The sequence below is a fragment of the Corvus brachyrhynchos genome, unplaced genomic scaffold (assembly GCF_000691975.1).
Source record: "Corvus brachyrhynchos isolate BGI_N302 unplaced genomic scaffold, ASM69197v1 scaffold105, whole genome shotgun sequence".
Lineage (NCBI taxonomy): Eukaryota > Metazoa > Chordata > Aves > Passeriformes > Corvidae > Corvus > Corvus brachyrhynchos.
This window is the reverse complement of record NW_008238452.1, coordinates 1819562-1840394: the sequence shown is the minus strand read 5'-3', so window position 1 is coordinate 1840394 and position 20833 is coordinate 1819562. Positions and strand designations below refer to the sequence as shown.

At 36.9% G+C, this 20833-nt stretch overlaps 2 protein-coding genes across 8 annotated transcripts in view; one reads left to right on the top strand and one right to left on the bottom strand.

Annotated features, from left to right (window-relative positions):
- The window catches only part of MFSD8 (major facilitator superfamily domain containing 8), a 12060-nt gene extending 10743 nt beyond the window's left edge, over positions 1–1317 (bottom strand). Inside the window, exon 1 of the mRNA XM_017736889.1 lies at positions 1288–1317. Coding sequence (XP_017592378.1) covers positions 1288–1317 — 30 coding nt within the window. The remainder of the gene's footprint in view (positions 1–1287) is intronic.
- ABHD18 (abhydrolase domain containing 18) lies at positions 16–19732 on the top strand. 7 transcript variants are annotated; one of them, XM_017736919.1, is made up of 14 exons: positions 16–1243; positions 1722–1875; positions 2867–2975; positions 5555–5639; positions 6131–6231; positions 7875–7953; positions 8045–8129; positions 8645–8672; positions 10554–10692; positions 12452–12541; positions 12821–12922; positions 13811–14189; positions 16195–16357; positions 16972–17496. In XM_017736919.1, the coding sequence occupies exons 3-14, from the start codon at positions 2884–2886 to the stop codon at positions 17021–17023; spliced, it is 1395 nt and encodes a 464-aa protein (XP_017592408.1). In that variant the 5' UTR covers positions 16–1243; positions 1722–1875; positions 2867–2883; the 3' UTR covers positions 17024–17496. The 7 variants fall into 7 exon arrangements, with proteins under 7 accessions (XP_017592408.1, XP_017592409.1, XP_008633949.1 ...); XM_008635727.2 differs by lacking the exon at positions 16–1243 and having other exon boundaries at positions 1278–1875; positions 16972–19732; XM_017736922.1 differs by lacking the exons at positions 16–1243; positions 1722–1875 and having other exon boundaries at positions 2882–2975; positions 5515–5639; positions 16972–17075.
- The last annotated feature ends 1101 nt before the right edge of the window (positions 19733–20833 follow it).

Below are 20833 nucleotides of genomic sequence, written 5' to 3'. Positions count from 1 at the left end.
ATCGCACCCTGCTTTAGGCCCCGGTTTTTATCCCCAGGCTCCTCCGTGTCCGTCCCGTTGTGTGGAGTTATTGTGGGGCTTGTGTCTGCCTTGACTTGAATTTTTCGTGATTTCTTTGATTTTTAAGCAGTCATTTCTTCTATGAGAAAAGGACCTGGCGTTAATTGTAAGAGAGATTTTTTTTAAACAGAGAGGGAGGGTAGGGAAGTTGGCAACTCCGCCTTCTAAAACAGAGCCTCCGTGGTTTTTTCAGGTTGGCTGCTGGGTGGGAGCTTTTTCACATCCATGTATAGAATAGAAACTACACTGTGGGCTTTGAGTGAAGTCCTCGTGTAATTTCCAGGGGTGTTTTTCTTGTAACTGAAGCTATTTGCTCTGGATAAAAAGCAATAGCTGATCTTTTATGTGTTGGATTTTTGGATGAATTTTCGTGTCTGTTTCTATGTTTCTTCTTAGTGTGCTTTTGTATCAGAATGCAGTTTCCATTCACAGATCAAGATTATGTAAAGCTTTCCGTGTTAACAATATATTCATTCAAGATTCATAACACAGATCCTGGCTCTTGGGCCACACAACTCCACAGCATTTTTATCAGGTCACTGCTTCCAGCTGACCTGTCTCACAGAGGGATTGGGATGTGGCACGTGTACTGTCAAGTGGCAGAAATCAAGTCTCATTCTGAAATGGCCTTTGCTGATTCTTTCATTTTCGTTTCGAATCCTCACTGCTGAAATACTCCCGTTAATGTGACGTTATAAAACTTCAGTCTCCAGGAGTTGGATTTGCCTTTCCTGGCAGTAAAAGTGTTTGTAATTGTCTTTCCATGTAGGCATGGATGGGCAGTGACTGAAGCGTGTCCTGCCCTTTTGTTACAGAGATACAATAGGGACCATCCTCCCAAATTTTTTATCTCAGTGATATTTCTGAGAAGTTCTATGCAGCATACTTCACATACTAGGAATATCTTTTTTGCTTGTTTTAGTGTTTCCTGTACTCTTTCCAGTAATGCTTTTATCTTGATTCTGATTAATTGAAATATCCCGAGTTACTTCAGAGTCTTCACTCCATCAATGAAGCAGAAGAGACAATGAGACAATACTTTTGCCTCAATCAATATTACATTTAAATATAATGTATTTGCCTAGAAAGATGTTTTGGCACATTCTTGGTGCAGCAGAGAGCTTGTCAGGCCAGACTTTGGACTCCAAGCAAAATCTACATCTTCATGTTTTTAAAACAAAAGGTGCCCACTATGACTTTCTGCTCATTTCATGTATTTATTTTTACCCTGTAATGATTGAACAATCCTGGGGCCATTGTGGCTTTCTAGGATGCTTGTTCTAGTATTTGAGTACCTTAAATTGTCTATAATTTCTGTTTTGATAGTAATTTATTCTAGGTGTTAAAGAGTTCTCCTTTTTTCTGTATATCAATTCTTAAATATTGGCTTTCTAGAAGTGCAGAGGAATGTTTTTGTTTATCTGACCACAATTTTAACTTGTTATAGTCAAACAAGTTTATTTTTAAAAATGGCCATATTGGAGTATGGCAGAATAAATGCTTTTGGATGAAAATAAAATTTTAAAAACCCCATAGATTAAATCACACTATTTTGGAGTGTGATGAGATTGAGTACATTTAGTATGGAGGGAAATATGAGAAAATGCCTGAAATGAACTTACTAACCAAGCCTTTGATTATTAAATCTGTTGTTTTCTTAGGTGTACACGGATCCTGGACCTTTATTTTTAATTGAGTAACCTGTATGCTGCTGACCAAGAAACCAGACTTAAATTCTCCTTTTTAGTAGTGTTTGGTTTTTTTATTTTTCCTTCCTCATTGGAAGAGCTCAGCAGTGGCTCCCTGTTCACTTCAGTAAGTATTGCTTTGAAAATAATACTCAGCTTGCCTAAAGTCTTGTTAGATTCAACTCTACTTGAGCTGGTGTATTTGTTGAAAGAGAAATGATCCTGGCAAGGGTTTTGAGAGTGTGATTTCTTCTCAGAAAGGAGTTGGAGGAGCATTGCTTTGAAAACCGTAAGAAATGGCAAAATCTGAACGGAATGGATAAAATAAGGATTAGGATATGTGTTTAAAACACCAATGAAGGCAAAACCAGTGCCTGGAACTACATTTTCTCTCTCCTTTTCTTTCCTCTCTCTCTCCTTTTTCTTTCCTCTCTCTCTCCTTTTTCTTTCCTCTCGCCCTCCTTTTTCTTTCCTCTCGCCCTCCTTTTTCTTTCCTCTCGCTCTCCTTTTTCTTTCCTCTCGTTCTCCTTTTTTTCTCTCTCTCTCCTTTTTTTTCTTTCTGTCTCTCCCCTTCTTTCTGTCTCTCTCCTTCTTTCTCTCTCTCCTTTCTCTCTCTCCTTCTTTCCATTAAGAAGATGAAGAGATGAAATCTTCTACTTGTTCAAACCCAAACATTGTTTCAAGCTTCCATTCTGAGATGTGTTTATTACTGCCCACACTGACTGAAAAGTTTTGCCATCGTACCTCTATTGAGAGGACAGAGATCAGTGCCACTCTTTGTTTTATCACTTCGGGTAAAGTACAGTTAGGACTGGTTAGAGATGCAGTTCTGTGACCTGATGTGCCTCTTCCGTCAGCTTGTCATCAGTGGTGTAATGAATATCTGGTTATAATTAGCTTTTTAAATTCCTACAGGTTGTATAAACTGCCTTTATATTTTCTTCAAAACAAAAAGAGTTGACCTGAATATCAAGGTTAACTTTCTTGGAATACATTAGGTGGCTTTTCCTTAATTCAGAAACCAGAATAAGAAACTACTTTGTGTTACAGTCAATGAGTTTGCCACTCATGTTGACAACCCCTTTAATTGCCTTGTTTTTACCTCTTCTTTTTCACAGATGACAGTGTGCTGCTAATGGGTGTAAGTAAATTAGATGTCTTGTACCGAAAGCTTCTCCTCACTAAACTTTTCATCAGAGGATGGGGAAAGCCAGAGGATCTGAAAAGGTGACTTGTTAAAAAGTAATGGCATTAACAATATCTTACATTAAAAGAAAAAAAACCCCAAACCTTGAAGTAGCAACAGTAATTGCTATCCTGTACTTAAAATACCAGAAGTGTTTAAGTCGGTTTTGTTCAGGAAATCATGTGTTTCTATACCAAGGAAGTAACTGGATTTAAGAGGAGCCTTAAAAGCATTTGCAATTTTTTTCCTGTTTAAAGAGGCTCTTCTTGAGAGAATGTCTGTGTGTCGAACTGTATTTTTCACTTATGTTTATATGATGACATACTTCAAACAGCATCTCTGGAAGTGTTTTCTAAAAACAACACTTGATGAATTTCTGCAGAAGAATTGTTTCTGTTTAACATTAAAGTGGCTCTTGCTATCTCTCTGTAACTTGCTAATTAGTTTTAAAAGTGTAAGATTTAATCAGAAGTTTCTCTCACAGCCCAAAGTAGTAAACTCTTTCCTTCTAGATGTCTTGAAAATAAGAAAAAATTGGAAGTACCTCTTAATTTTTAAGCATTTGATTATTTTTGTTAGTTACTATTGAGATTAACACCTGGAAGTTGAGCACTTTTATTTCTTAAATTTAAAAATGAAGTGACAATATATATATATTCTGCATTGTGCAGTATTTAAATAGGAAATAATAAATCTGCATTTTTTAAGCTCACTCTTATGTATATGAAAGTCAATAAAGAAAACTTTGAAAACTACTGAAATAAAATTTTGTGCACTGGATAGCAGTGGAGTTTTATGGGAGCTTGTTTTTTAAGTCCAAGTGAAAGATCTGATCTGGAAATGGCACTTGGATTGCTTCGTGTGTCTGTCTTCAGTTGATTTTTCTCTTAAGTAGCCGACTGTCCTGCAAAATGAGAATGCTGGCTTTGGTTGGAATAACCAAAAATAGTGGGGTTTGTTTTGGTTGCAGCATTTCTGTATTCTGTTCCATCTGTGTATCCAAAATGGGATATTTTAATGTTTTCAAAACCTTCTCTCTTAAAAACTTTTGGGCTCTTGGTGAGACATGGTGAAGTTTCCCTGCCCCATCTCCACCTCCCTCCAGTAAAAGTGGTGTCTCTGTACGGGGGAGCCTCTGACTGATGCTGCTGTTCACCAGTGCAAGGGTAAACTGGGCTCTGGAGGGTGATCACACCCACACCAAATGGCAATAAGGGAGTGTTGCTGGTGCTAATGGTGATAGCAGCTACAGCTCCTCCTTCATTCAGGGGAAAAACCTCTCCCACCAGATCACAAGTGGTGGGGGAAGCAGGAGGCAAGCTTGCTGGTCTGAAAAGGAGAAGAAAGTTTTCCTATGTGTTGCCCCTGACTGGGAAGATGAGCTGTTCCCTAGCAGCCTGGCTTCACCTCGATGAAGAAGGAAGAATACCAGCTCCTCCTGACCCCTCACACTGGCTTGTGGGAGGAGGGCTTTTATTTCTGTTTGTTAACTCATCACTGTGAAGCTCCGTTATTAAGTTATTATTAAATTTTTTATACTTCAAGCATTAACTGAGATTGAATGACTGACTGCTCTGCCTAGGTGTAATCTGAAATTTTATGTGCACACCCTTGATGTGATGAATGTTAATATCCTAGCTCTTTGTCCTCAACTCATTAGCAAGGGTTGAAATTCCTCAGCAGAGGCAAGATTTAGCCTTCGCTATCCACCTAACTATAGAAACAAGACATAAATGCAGTATTTTTAGAAGATTTATTGTCAAACAAAACATCTCTTCATTTAGCATACCCTCCACTCTCACCTCTTAACCCTTACTTTCTCAGAAATACTTAATGCACTTGCTGTTCTGTATAAGAAAAGCAAAGGTTATAAAGTAGAGCTATTCTTTATGTGGTGATAAACTGGATTTCCTTTCCATTCTGTGGCTTTTCTGTGGTGTTCGGGAGGTGAACAAGTCATTCCTTGTCAATCAAAACTGTTCTAGCTGGTCAGGTAACGTGTGTATTTATGACCATAAGAATGAGCAAGTTATTCTTAGCATAGAGTATTTAAGGTTGAGAGGGCAAATTTGAGGGCATCAAGTCAAAATCCCTGTTCAAAACAAAGCTGACTTATTTCTTCAAGTCACTTGGCCATTCATTCATTTGAAAGGCCCTTGAGGATGAAGATCAATTATAGTTTCCCTGGGCTATTTTTCCATGTGCTTAACTGTGAAAGCAATCTTTCACTTTGCTCCAGTAGGGATTTCTTACACTGCAACACACAGCCATTGCCTCTGCAGTATTCATGTCCTTCAGTAATCTTGTCCTCTGAGAAGAGTTTTGTTTCATTTTCTTTGTGTGACTCTGTAGCCCATTTAAGTAGCAGAAGAAAGCAATCAGATTTGCCCCTTAGCCTTCTGTTCCCCAGCAAGATATCTGAGCCCATTTTTTTTAACTTAAAAGCATCCTATGGTAGCTACCTACCCTATGCTGGCCTGATTAATCTGTGAATGGAAAGCTGGCTTCATGACTTTTATTTGTTTGTGGCTTACTTTAGCTCCTGAAATTTTATATAAATATGTCTCTTCTTTTTTTTAGATTAAAAGTTGAATCTTCTCTACTTGTTTCCTTTCAACAGAATATTTGAATTCAGAAAGATTATTGGAAACAGGGAAAAGTGCCAGACGCTGGTTTCGAAAGATTACCCAGTGTTCATTGACAAGGTACTTAAAAGCAAGAGATGACATGATTTAACTACATTTATTTTCCTAATGCTATATAAAGGTACTTAACACCAGGCTACTTTTATAGCTTCTAGCAGAGAATGGAAGGAAACAGAGACTAAAGAAGTGGCTGTACAGATACTGTTGTTTCTTTTTTTCCCAGTAGTACAATAGTTGGGGAGTGAGATGTCAAATATTAAAACTCAGAAAGTGTTCAAAACTTACTATGTGTTATCAAATGTATTTAAAATGGGACAGCATTACACCTTTCTTTGATTCCTGTAAAAGTTTATTTAATAAAAGCAAAGCTGGAAACAAATGTTTTGACTGTGTTGATAACGTGTGTCTCTATATTTGAGGAGTTGGCCTCTGCTCTGGGTTTTTTTAAGCAAGTTTTTATCCTACAACAAATTCTACTTTAAGAGATTTGCTTTCAGAGCAAGTTAAAGACTGACATAACATTTATTGCTATTGTCCCATTCTCTCTGCAGGTTGAGGGGCAATCTGACTGTAAAATCCTCGAGGGGCACTTCATTTCCCCCTTGGCTCATTGTGTCCCAGGTATCCTGCCAGTCGAATCTCTTGTAGCAAGGTAAGAGAAACCAAGAGGTATTTCTTGCTGGAATTAGTGCTGCAGAGTAATAATGGTCTATAAGTAATTTTATTGTGCAACTAATTGATTGTAAAGCAAACTATCTGTAAATTATTTCAAACTGGGGGTATTTTGGACTAATGTGTTAAAATAGATTTGTTTTTAAATGTGAAAACAAATCTTATTCATGTGATAGTTCAATCTATGTATTTAAAAAATCCACTAGCAAGTATGACTTTTTTTTTTTTTTTTTGTGTGTGTGTCCACCGAAATAATATTGCACAAAGCTGTAGAATACCCTGGGTTTGTTTTTTTCCAAATGAGGGGGATGCTGGAAAAGAAGAACAGTAGTTATTGTTTTGTATGTAGCAGGAGAAGCTGTTTATATCAAAGTATATTATATTGTATTTGAAGGAGACATTCCAGCTTTCCATTTACATTGAATACAAAAAATGTTATATGTGTGACGAAGTAGCAAGCTCATTTAATTGTAGCAAGAGAATCTGGTGCATTTCTTTCTTGGTAAAAAAATGAAAAAAAAGCGTTCTCACAGAAGGCTGGAGGCTCCCTGACAGTGCTGGTTTCACACTAACAATGCTTTGCAGATGAGGAGTGGGTTTGCAAAGGGAGCATAATTTCTGTTTGCTTTTAGTTTTGAGCTGAACTGTCATGATGAATTTTTCTTCCTAGACTTCATTAAATGTTTAATAACATAAACATAAAAGTTTGTCAGCTCAGATTGATACTGACGTTGTAAATTTTGTCAGTAATACTGGCTGGTGTTTTTATATGTGTGCTTAAGCATGTAACATTAAGGAATGTGAGACAAAAGGTTGGTAGTCAAGGAATCAGTTCTATTCCACCTTGCCTCTGACTGTTAACATTATCAAACTAATTAATACCATATTGGAAAATACAATATGGTCGTTGTTTCCTTATCTGTGTTCTCTTGTGCTTTGTAGCCAAGTTACGATATTGTTGCCTTGGCCAGTATTGTGACAGTTTTGAAAAGCTGTACAAATTTCCCTTAAGATGGTACGAATGAAGTGTAACAACACTGTTGTAGGTAACAGTGCTCCATCTTGTGGGGAATAGTGGCGTCTCAGAAGGGATTTTTTTTTCAGTAGTTCAGACTATGAATAAGTAGCAGCAGAAGACATTAATTGATTGATGTTGGGTATATAGAATAATTTCATGGTTTGTATGTTGGGTTTTTGATTTTTTTTTTAATTTATTGCTCATCTTAATCTTCAATTTCAGCTGTTGTGCCTTCAGGAGAAAAATAGCAATGATGCCTAGGACAGCTGGACATGCTTGTTTAGGCTGCTCTTTATCTGAAGTTGCATTTCTCCACTCTGCAAAGTTTAAATTGTGATGATGAGGTAGTAGTCTTTTTTAGGAACATGGTCTTTCATCTTAGCTCCTTTTCTTGTTTGGCCTTTCTTCTGTCCTACTTTCAGATTCCTTTGTTTGCTGAACGTGTTCATGAAAAATGATGTTGCTGAATTGCTGGCAGTTTGCCTGCTTGGGTTACAAATACTTTATTATGTTGGATTGTTTTTGTTTTTTTTTATTAATTTCTCTTGATGCAGCTTGTAAGTAGAAATGCTTACTCTGCTAAAATAGGCGTTCATTTCTCACAGATTTCAGTTCATCATACCCAGAAGATGGAATAGCAAGCACAGACCTGTGTGCATTCATTTAGCAGGCACTGGAGATCATGTGAGTGTATAAAATGTAAAATTGGTTGTTATTGAGAAATTAAATTGTCAAATTTTGTCTTACCTGTATTGTTTGTGCGTCTTGTCTTTAGCACTTCTGGAGGAGACGCACATTAATGGCACGGCCAATGATTAAAGAAGCCTGTATGGCTTCCCTGTTGCTAGAAAATCCTTACTATATCCTTTTGTGGAAAACACGGTAGTTATTCCTAATGTCCTCTCTGGAAGGCAGAAGAGTTACCACACTCATAAAATACCTACTTTTTGGATCCATTCCCAGGGGGTAGAAGCAAAGAAAGTTATGACCATTACATGAAACACAGTTCTGTGGTACCTCAGGTAAATTTTGAGAAACTTACTATTACCACTTAAGATGTGGTTTGTTTTTTCTTTTTTAAACAGTTAAGTTCTGTTCTGTCATCTTGTATAACACTATTATTCTGTTTCATTAAATAGGATCTTGGGTTACACTTTTTCCTACCCATATATCTGACAACGATAAAATGTTGCAAACTACATCATCAAGGCAGATTGGATTTGATTTAGTGACAGTAAAACATTGGGAATTTAAGTTCCAAATTTCAATTAATTTGCTATTTATGTATATTATTTATTTTATCTTTTTTTTTTTTTTGTTTCAATGACCAGTTTTGATAAAGCCTTTTTTACTTTCTTTAACTGGGGTCTTTTACATGGCTGTAGGAAACCTAAGGATCAGTTGTAAGTATTTCTGTTGCATTTATGGATACTGTCTTTTTAAAATACTGCTTTTCTTTTTTTCTCTTTTGAGCCAAAAGTTATCAAAACGTGGATAGCTTATTAAGAAAAAAACATTCTACAAACCATTTGTAACGTGCTAATGTGAAATTGTCTGCTCTTTACTAAACTGCTTTGGAGTTGTGTTAGGCAATCTCAGGGATCAGGAAAGTTTGCACAAGATGGACTTGCAGTGTGAAGTGACATGCAAACATCTTGTGTGAGTACAAGTCAGGGCCATTTTATTTTCCTGACTCACAGCTGCACATGTACAAGTGCTGCTGTCATATTTCAGTCAGCTGTGAATACTCTTTGGTCTGATAGTGTATTTCCATTATAATTGCTAGGATTTTGCTTTTCCAAGACCTTTTAAGGATTTACAGACGTACAAATAAATCTAGCGTTGGTCAGTTTTTAGTCAGTGGAGGCTATGCAATATTCAGTGTTTTATAGGATTTATTCCTTCAATCATTTCTTAAATGTGAATTTAGAAGCCTAATTAGGAAGTCTTGGTTTTTTACTTTTTACATTTTCCAAACCACAGAAGTATTATCAGAATTCAACTGGATATGTGTCTGAGGCAAAGCTGTGCTTTTAGTCTCCCAATATTTCTGAAAGTCCAAATATGAGTTGGTGTCTTAATCCTTTTTAATCCTAACTTGGACATTTAAAAAGACTGGAAGACACAGGGAAGGTGATTTATGTGAGATTATAGGAAAGTGACAGGGGAAAGCGTGCGCTGGAATACATCCATTGGTAGGTTTATTTCCAGTTATGGGTGATCTGATGCAGAAGAATGGATTAAATAACTCTGTTCTCAGTTGTCCAGTGTGTCAGCTTTAGTAGGTCACGTATCATGTAGAGAAGGATTGTTTCAAGGGGGGGTGCTCAGTCTAATACCCCATCAGGTAATTGTCGCTCTCCAATACAGGGTTACACAGCACCAGCGGTTGTAGTTAATATGCTGGTGACAGTGTTCAGTAAATACAGCAGCTGCAGAGGAATCTCATAAAGCTGTAGGAAAGAGTTGCATTAGGCTGTAAATGCTGCTCTGCAGCAGCTATGTTCATTTCTGTGTGACTTCACAGTGAGCTTTGTCCTTGTGCTTCAGAGTGTTGCAAATGTGATGGTGGCATGCTGGCAGGGGAGGCCAGGAGCCCTTTGTAACCTGGCTGTGGTACTGAAAATACTCAGTGCCCCTCCCCAAGTTAGAGGTCTATTATTTTTAGAGTCCTTCTGATGGCTCAGCCAGATAGATTTCTACTTTTTTGTGTGTCTTCTGTTTTAATGCTTTGCAGTACACTGCCTGAATTTCTCAGCACCGTGACAAACTTCCCACTTTACAGTTTCAGTCTTACAGTGACACTGATGAGTGCTTCCAAAGCTGACATACTGATTGCTCTTCAAATGTTGTGTGCAATTTTTCAATGATGTAAAACAGGTAAATAAGAAAAAAAAAAAGTTGTTTCTGCAAACAAGATAGTGTATGCCTAGGACTTTAGCACTTTGATTCTGTTTCTAAAATGTCTGTGACAACTTCACAGGACAGAATATTACTACTAATGAGATGCTAGTGTTGGTAATAACTGTTTCCAAAAGACCAAGTTGTCAGTGATATTACATTAAAACCAGATGTCTATTCCTAGTCCTCATTTGGGTGAAAAATTACAAGTGCCAGAAAATCTGGGCTTGCTTTTTCCTCCTGTTGAATCAACAGGATTTCAGCTCCAAAATTCTCTGGGATTGTGATTAAGCTGTGTATAAAAGTATGTATATATTGATAAGAACTGTCAGAGTCTAATCTTAGAAAATAAACCCTCTATTTTCCTTTTCTGGGGAGAAAAGACGGTCATGTTTAAAAAATGTCTCGGACCTGTTTGTGATGGGAGGAGCTCTAATTCTAGAATCGGCAGCTCTTTTGCACTGGCTAGAGAGAGAAGGCTATGGACCACTAGGGATGACTGGAATATCCATGGGAGGACATGTAAGCTTTTATATCTCCTGTTCAGTAACTTTTGTTTTAACTTCTCATTTGATCATGTAGCATACGGGAATAATTTGTTTTACAGTGTTGATCTCAGAAGTACTTTAAAATAAGCACTTAGAGTCATGAGAAACAAATTGTTGGCAATTCTCATGTTCCGTGGTGCTGAATTAGTAGAATCCTTAATATGTACTGACAAACCATAGAGCCCTTTGTCAGCCATCTCCCAGCAGGCTTAATAAGAATATAAACTTCTCACATAATTGTTTTTTTTTCCACAAGGAGGGGTGGCAGCAATGTTTGCTGAAAGAAAGTCTGCACTGATCGATTGCTGATTCTCCCTCTTTTCCTCCTTTCTTCTTGCTTAAACCTTTGTGTTTTAATGCACTGTGTGAAATACCCCCTCTTTCTAGGCAGGTTGTAATTGAGGTGACTTTTGGTGTCAGTTCTGTTCTCAACTCATCTCTTTTTTTCCCCTGATCATTGGTACTGATCAGAGGTTTCTGCGGTGAGGTGGCTAACATTTTCTGTGTGAGTCTGTGCATATTCAAACTAAACCAGCAGTGTATCACTAAGGTGCTTGAAAGACTAATACACAGTCAAAATGTTATTGCTCGTGTCTCTGCAGATTAGCATGGGTCTGTGAGACACAGGTGCAATACCTTTATTTCTTTGTTGTTAGGAGCTCAGTAAATAATGTTGGCAATGGTAGTGTTTACTGAAAGGAAAATACTCCCCTAGAGCACAGTTTTATAACTCTAAATGTCATAAATCTACAAAGTACCTTTGATTTCCATCAACATCACCCTGCTGAGTCAGCAACTGCTGTGAAATAAATAATATTTGATGTTGATCCTCTATAGAATGTGTTTTACAATGGAAGGTTGTACACATTGATTCAGTTCTACTAAAGGGGAGAGAGTTCTACTACTGGAGAGAATCAGAACAGACATGTGTGGTGTTCTTGTAACTTTTTATTAATAAAAAATAGTTAGAATAGAATTATAGTTCAATTGCATAAATCCAGTTATTAGAACATCTAGAACAGACATGAGGTGTTTTGTATTAATAGAATAAAACTTGTAAAGAACATACCATATAGGGAACTTCTGTACATTGAACTTTCTTGCCCTGTTTTTTTCTGGTATAAACAGAATAGTCACAAAAATATGTTCTGAGAACTGATGCAAAAGTAATGATTCAAACTTAAAGGACAGAAAAAGAGTGCACTTAACATGTTGAATTACTTCTCCTTCAGATTTTGTTTCCAGTACACAAAGTTTAAAAGTACAGAATTTAAATAATCCTTCTCATAGATTGCCTTTGTTTTGCCTTGAAATAAACTTGCAAGAGCTTGGTGAAAAGCTTCATAGAAGTTTTTTATAGTTTTAAACAACTAATAGCTTGTATTAGTTTTTGTAATTATAATGATAATTAATATAATTACAAATATAATTATAATTAATTATAATTAATGGAATAGTTAGTAAATATTCCATTGGGAACTCTTACAACCAAATCCAATTCAGCCTTGAAATGAGTCCTTTCCAGAGCAACGTTTGTTTTTAAAAAAATCACTGGAGAATGGATAGTAACTTCCAAATAGGTGAAAGCATATCCACCTGCCACAATCCTTAACTCTCTGACATCATGTGTTTCATAAATACCATATAAACAAAGAAATTGAAGATGAGAGAGTTCTTTTTTACCATATTGGGAATTCAATATTAAAATGTGTAATAAGTGCCTTTGATTCTAGATGGCTTCACTGGCAGTGACAAACTGGCCTAAACCATTGCCTTTGATTCCATGTCTTTCCTGGTCAACAGCCTCTGCAGTCTTCACTACGGTAATTAACAAATTACAAAATGCATTTTTTGTTAGTATATTAGATCGTAATCAGAAATGTAAGATAAAAGATTTGGGCTGGCCACAAGGGAGGTGGGATTCCATGGCCTGTGTTATAATGTGCTTATGCTTCGATTGCAATAATTCTGAGGGCTGTCTGGGAACAGAATTCTACTGAAAAAATCAGGAGAGGAACAGGTCAATTTCCTGCATGTATCATTATTTTAGAATGACCTCTGGGTTTTGCTTGTGTACTGAATGCTTTTATTTATCTTCTCAGGGTGTGCTAAGCAAGGCAGTGAACTGGAGAGAGCTGGAGAAACAGTATTTTACACAAGCTGTGTACGAAGAAGAAATCATTCAAATGCTTGAATATTGTGGAGTAAGTATGGTCTGTTTTCCCTATCTGCTAATATTTGCATGTGCCAATCTAGCAAATATTGTAACTTCTTTTTACTTTCACTTAAAGTAGACAATTGTTAGCTAGAACATACTGGCATGTTGTTTCTTTATGCTTTGATAAATTTGGTCTTTGAAGGAAAAACCTGAGAAACAAACCTAATATTTTGGTTGTATAATGAGTGTTAAGCGTAGCCCTTGCTACAAGTTTTCCCTTTGATCACACTTAGTGTAATCTGCAACATAAAATGTATTCAGTCAAAATTCTGATAAATAACTTTTTTTCCCCCCTAAGATTCTTTGCCTTGTGATAGTTCTTTTTCTAATACCTTACAGCAGGAGAAGAGAAGCTGGGGTGCAGATAGTTGTTTCCTGGGTATTTGCCATTTTAAAGTTAAATACACTCCAGCAACACTGATGGAGAAGACAAAATGAAAAGAAACTTTTCAGGTTGTTCAGCTTGTGTCTCCCTAGCATTTAGAGACAGTTGATTTTTCAGTTCTAAACCTGACATTCGACCTGGTCAGATATGTTATTTTTCTATTATTATAATGAGGTCATTTAAGCTTAAATTACTGTAATTATAAATTCAGAGTTTAATTTAGAAAGAAAAACAGTTGTTTATGTCACAAACTACTGTATATATAAGAACTTCCTGCATTTTTTTAAGCTGACAGATATGTAGAATGAAATTTTCAAGAGGTTATGATGATCAGGATTTAACTGAGTGACCTGCAAGCTGAAAATAGAAGTGAGCAGTGCTGTGTGTGTCTTTTTCTTTTTTTTTAATAATGAGTTCATCTTAAAAATAAGATGAACCAACTGGTCTAAGGGAGAAACCCTTAATAAATGGCCTGTTGTCTTTGTTTAGACAGATTCTTTCAAGATGGGACAAGACTTTGTTAAAAACTTCCCTGACAGTGTGGACAGTCTGGCGGATATGGACATGACTTCCAGAATATTCAGCTTTGAGTCCTTGAATGACACTGTATCTAAGGAAGCCGTTCACAGCTTTACCACAAACAGAAGTGCTCTAAGTGCCTCTTCAGAAAGACTCTTAATACAAGATGCTCCTAAAATGCAGTGCATAAATCAAACCTTTTCGACCAGTAGCAGTAGCAATAAAAACTTAACCAGTCCACAAGGACACAGGATAAATACAAGGAGAAGGAGTGACACTTTACAGAGAGAATCCTTAATGTTCATGAAGGGAGTAATGGATGAATGTACCCATGTAGCTAACTTCCCAGGTATGTATCTCATTGTTTCAATGTGCACTTTGGAAAGCTGAACAAAATACAGTGGAGGGAAAGGTATTTTCTTCATTCTCCAAGTGCAAACCTGGTGGCACCTTTGCTGAAATACGGAAATATTGTGACCATTATTCTGTAGCATCTATTTACTACTCCATTTCCTAATTGTTTTTTCTGTTCCTTCTTGATGGCCAACTAATGACAACGTGAATTAAAAATTTGCCTCTCAGTATCTTTGCTCATTTTTCTCCTCTGCCTTGCTGTAGCTCTTTTCAGATATGAGTTAGTGCATATTTGTATTATCTAAAGGAAGAAAACACCTGTGTGATGTGAATAATACTTAAGTGTAATTAATTAATCTGCTAATAAGGTTTTTCAAGCAAAAATCTCATATTGACTTCAGATAGAAAGTAGCCTGCATAGCTGAGCAACAAGCTTGAATGATACTGCCAGTAAAAACATTTTGGGGGTCCTTCTGGGCTGGTGCTGGCTGGTGAAGAGAGTTTCCCAGGGCAGGCATAGCGTATAGGGGGAGCTGTAGTCCAGCATTCCTTGGCATTCAGGACAAATCCTTTCCAGCACTGCAAACAAGTCATTGCTTCCTAGAGCCGCCTTAAAAGGTTCTGCTGCAGTGGGGGCTTGGAATTCCTTTTGTGGCAGTCCGTGGTCCGGCTGTGCATGTACCTGCTAAAGGCATCTCCTACAACGTGCTTTGACTTCAGACGGAGCTGTCTTTTAATGTCAAAACTTTCCTGATACTGGGCCCCTGTGCCACCTCATTTATTAATTCTGGCATTCAGTACTCCATTGGTACAAATGTTTAAATTTAAATAAATGTTAAAATTAAGCAAAAAGGAAACACACAATAAAAGGAACCTACACTAGTGTAGATTCTTTCACTGCTAGCCAGAGATGTTTTGTGACGAATACCAGTGAAGTGCTTTCCTTAAAGCTTTCAAAGTTATTTCAGTAGACAGAAAAAGCCCTGTAAGTTTTATTCTAAGTGCAGATATTCTTGTTTATCTAGACTTATCCAGGTATCACTTAGCTAAGCACTGACCTTGGAACTTAAGAGGATCTGTGATCCTGATGCACTTGTCAAAGTGATGAATTTCACCGTGTCAGTAGTTTCCCAGGTCTTGTCATTCCCTGGGAGACTTTGCATTCCCTGCCAGTATGGCCAGAGAGAAGCTTCAGAAGATCTCCCTAATGCTCAAATTTCATGGAAAATTGAATGGAAGACTAGGATTTATCTTAGCATTGCATATTCTCAATACATGATTTAGTATGAAAGAAGGAAGGGTTTAAATTATTGCTGACACCTCACTGCCAAACATCTTGGCTGGTCACTCTTTAACATATCACTTATTTTCTTTTTGAAGAGAGAAATATTCTGTGTTCAACATAATTTTGGTGTAATTTTGCTCAACATCATATTGGTGTTATTCCTGTTAGTAATCTGATTGGTGCAATTCTGGTTGTGAGTAATAAATATGTGTAACAATATGTTGGGATTTCTATGTTGCAAGTAAACCATGTAGGAAACAGAAAAGAAAGTGAACGCAGGCTGTACTTTCTGACCTCTTGTATGAAAAGTTGTCTTTTTTCCTCCATGAGGGAAAAAAAAATATATGAAACTTCTACACTGTTGAATTTCATAGTTCTTTTTGCCGATAAAAAGGAATCTTAAAGAACTGACATGAATGCTATAGAGTTTTGTTGGTAAGAGGAAAGACAGTTCTGTCAACTTCACAAGTCTTTGAGGAATTCCTGCTTTAGGGGTGGGAAGGGTAAGGGTTAGTTTGTTTTTCCACTGATGGCCTCACTACTGTAACATCAAAAACCAGATAAATTCTGCTGGAGATTTTAGAAAATGTACTTTTATTAAAGCTTAGAATAATTTAATTTTTTGTGAAAATAGCATTTTTACAACAGAAATCTCAGCTGTTGTGTTTCTACTTCTTACCACAGATAAATTCAGTTTTGCTTTGTTTTCCTTTAGTTCCAGTTGACCCAAGTTTAATCATAGTTGTACAAGCTAAGGAGGACGCGTACATTCCTCGCACTGGGGTGCGCAGCCTCCAAGAGATTTGGCCGGGGTGTGAAATCAGGTATCTGGATGGAGGTCATGTCAGTGCCTACCTCTTCAAACAAGGACTCTTCAGGTAAGGTGGACAGAAAAGTTTAAAATTAAATTTTAGATTTAATTAAAATGAAAGCTTGACTGTAAATAAGTAGTATGTGCATGAATTCGTGCCTTAGTAATATTAGGTGTTGATTTTCTAAAGACAGTTACATAAATCAGTTACATGAGTGCAGTTCTGTAGTTTTCCAAAAGTTTTAAATATTTGTGCTTCTAATTTTAAAATATAAGGATTTAGGAAGACTGTACACACCATTTAGGAAGTCTAAGCAACCACAAAAAAGAATAGCACTCTATTGGGTCAATGTATGCTAACCACTAGCTTACTGCTATTTAAAACTTCAGCCCTATTTTTATGATAGTTGCTCAAAAATTTTAAGTTATGCATGTCTCTGATGTGTTTGAGTAGAAAACTCCAAGTCCATCTATATTTGCACTTGCATTAAAGCTGGAAAACAGTCCCACTCATTCCTGGAACATCAATATATTACTGGTTTGAAGTGAGAGATCCCAGAAATAAAGGAAATAAATTGTGATGATAGCTTTGTAAATATATTTGTAAATGTATGGAAGGATGCCACTTATATCTGCCCTTTCCCAAATTGTACAAATTCTCTTCTCTTTTACTTGTTTCAGACAAGCGATTTACGACGCGTTCGACCGCTTTCTCCAGAAATACACCATGTGATCTTTCTAATGCATTCAGACTGATCTCATTTGTAATTCAGCTTACTGGAACTCATGTTTGGAAAACAAGCCTCTTGTAGTGTTGAGCAGATGGTCACTGACTGTTGTAGGTAACAATTACCAGAAGTGGTAAAGTACCAGCATTGCTTTCATTTCAACCCAGTGCCGTTCTGACACAGCTGCTTCAGCATTACCTGTGAAAAACCAACAGCAGCATTTGTCGGTGCATGAATGGTTCGTGTACTTCATGTCTAATCAGATTGTGTATTCCTTCAATTCTGAATGAATTCTGAATTGTGTGTCAGTAGAAAACAGACCAGTCAAGTATCTAAAGAATGTAAAATGTGCTGTGGGGCTAAGCTGCTCTCTTGTGTTTAGTGTAGTTTTGGTTTGTTCCAGATACCTCGGTTACCTCTGGCTTCCTCATGGCCTTGCTGTTCCTATTGTGTTATACTGTGGCTTTGCCAGCACTCAGCCTCTTGTGTTTGTCACTTCTTTTCTTGTCAATTATGAATTGAAAATGAGCCTTGGCAGAAGGCTCAGCACCAAATCGTGCAAATCGTGCAAAAAGAAACTTTGCCAATTCAAGGAAAAGTGAGAGAGAGACGTTTTCATTCAATACATCCATGAAGTTTTCCTGCCACTGATTGAACTGTGCCATTACAGAAGGATCATGTAGCAAATCTTCAACCAGGTTCACAAAACTGGAATAAGTGAAAATCAAGTGTCTGGTATTTAATTGTTTACATAATTCAGTTGGATAACATAAGCTTCCAGATTTCTTTTCTTTTTTGGAATGATAGATGAAATAGAAATGGCATCATTTTACTTTCTAGGCACTGGCTGATTCTAAGCAGTTAAATCGACAGCAATTATATGGTGCTATAAAGACCTGTTGCAAATACTTCAACAGATGTCCTTTCTAAAGTGCACTCAGCGCTGATATGCAAAATACACTTGCACTGTATAATTTAAAAGATACGTGAGACTAAAGGTTACTGAAACAGTTAGGTTTGCTCCTTATTTTTCAATACTTGTCTTTTTTAATTAGATGGAAAATAAAGAAATTTTGATTTTGAGCACATTTAAGAAAGTCCAAAGTCTGTTATTTCCTCTTTTGGGATCAAAAATGCCAACAAATTGCAGTAGAATAAAAGGTTGTCATTTACCAACTGTGTGGATATCTCTCCACATCTTTTTTTTGTGGTAATCTCCTATAACATTCTTTTAAAACCAGTTTGCAGAGAAGTAGAAAACTGAAACACTTCAGTATTCAGTACAGTCACGACCAGGATTACACTAAAATGAACAGAAAAATCCAGCCATTTCTCAGAATGTGTGACTTCTGCACCTTTCCAGTCAAGCACTTTTGATCTCCATGGTTACTGTAAAGGTTTTTAGTAGTCAGAGTATGGAGCAAACAAAGCTCAGTGAATTTTAGTCAGGTAGACAGGACTAGTAACTGTGAAGAAATTATGGTTCATTTGAAAATCAGGTGTGTTCAGATAAAACTGAAGAGCAACAATTCTGAATAACCCAAATTATGTAACATACAAATTTACTGAAAATGCAGAAGAAGCTCTGATCAGTCGGAAGTTAAATTGCTTCTTTCAAGTGGTTTTTCATAATTTCTTTGGACAGTGTTGGTTTTATATATGGGGAGCAAGTGTGAAGTGACTAGCACATTTGAGTAGAGTAGAACACCAAATATTTGGAGGGTTTGAAATCAAATATTAGTAAGTTTACAGATTAAAATTGAAGTCTTGAATAGTGTACTAAAAGATTCACAGGGTTTACAAGCATATTCATCAACTAAGAGTGCTTTATAAGAGCACTGTCTGCTGTGCAGCAGCTTTTGTAGCTCTGACATTTTAATGTAATTGTGTGCTTTATGCCCTGGTTCTGTTGCAGCTATGAGAAAGGGAGATAACTGGTGGCAAAGGGAAGGGCTTGAATAAATGCAAGAGAGAAAAGACAGATTTTGTAAAGGCCGGGAGTAAGCACAAAAAAAATCAACTATGCTACAAAGTATAACATGCCAAAGTAAATATTTTCAAAGTGCACAATACTGAGAATTACACAACTGATGGGAACTCTGCATCCTGAGGTTAGTGTCCTGATGGAATTACTAACAAGGTTTAACTTACCAAAAGGGCACAGAAGGAGGTTTAGGCTAATGCCACTCCTGCTTGTGAGAGTGTCTTTTGGGACAAATGCTCCTCCTGGTTGTGACAGTGTCTTTTGGAACAAGCAGTGAAAGACTGGTTTCTGACAAGAAAAAGGAATCACACTTTGCTCTGTAACTAAAGTCGCGTTGCCAAATATGAAAGCCCAGTAAGCATTATTTAAGAAATTTCTCAGGTTAGAATAATAAAAAAAGGAAAAACATGCTCAGTGGTCTATTTCTGCCAGTTATCAGACAAAGGGAGCTGGTCTGTGAAGGGGGGAATCGTGCTGTGTACGTGTTTTTAACCCTTGGAAAATTGACTTTTTAAATCATATTTTAAGGTGAACTCCTAAGAAAGTATAAATAATCCATTTTGATGTTAAATGAGAATGTGGTTTTAATCCAGGAGTTGCATGAGAGAAATGTTGTAATAAGGTTTCTTCCATGTAGCAGGTAAGCCATTCTGTATGTCTTAAATTTATTGTAAGACTGGCCTTGGTAATTTTTTGGTTTCAAATTTTTTCAATAAAAGTCCTAAAAACATTTAGGGGTGAGGGTTTTTTTCTCTCTTGTTAACAGGATTTCAAAATGCATCCCACTGTCATTCTGTAATCCTTTCTGTTCCTACTAGTGCTGTACCACAAGGAGAGCGGGTAATCTACAGGACGTGATAAAAGCTTCACACAACAAACACTGGTGCTGCTTTGATGTTTTCCTACATGCAGTACCCAGTCAAGAAAATAAGCTTGTATCAGCTAATTAAGATACCATTGTGATTCCAGTTTTACACTTTCCAGTGCAGGACACATCTAATAAATGTCAGGTGGAGCTTTTTGTAATTTTTTCCCCAAGGCCAAACAACTCCCAAACAACTCAAAAGGAACCACTCAGGATTTCTTTTTTAGCAAGGAGAGATCACTTGTGTTCTATTACTCTAGAAAGTCTGCAGAAAAACAACACATGAAGGAATGGAGTCTTGCTGCTTTTTCTTCTTACTGGAATGTCAAATGCCTGTAACAGAGATACTCTCTAAACAGTAGAAAAGTGAAAATCCTTGGATCCTCGGAATATTATTTTTGCTTGATAGCTGCTAACATTTTGAAGCAGGTATTTTTTTATTTATCTTAATTGTTTCTGTCTTGTGTTGTTTTGGGGATTTTTTACATGTTGATCTGAATTGCTGTTGGTTGGGCAGGGAAGTTTCTTTATCTCAGACTGTCAGGTTCTCTGCCAGCTTGGCTGTAATGATAAGTTACACGGTATGGAAAGGAGCTTTGGGGTGGTCTGTAGCCATGTAATTCCTCCTGAATTTTTACCCTATATGAGTAAAATGCTGCTATTCCATGCAATCCTGGAATTTGCAGTGTTCCCTGATACGCTTGGATGCTTCCACACAAGATAAAACATGAGCATTAAAATGAAAATAAGAACTGTTATTCTCTTGGTTTCACTTGGTGTGTATCAGCCCCTTTTCCAAACATGAGCATTTTAAGAACTGTGTTCCCGAAGGAGAATTTTGCCAAAGAAGTCTGACTTGCACTGCTAGAAAGTAATAAGGAGGATACAAGTGGACGAAATGCGAAGGATGAGTCTTAGCAACTTTTTATATCCTCTTCAGTCCCAGTCCATCCAATAAAGTCAGCA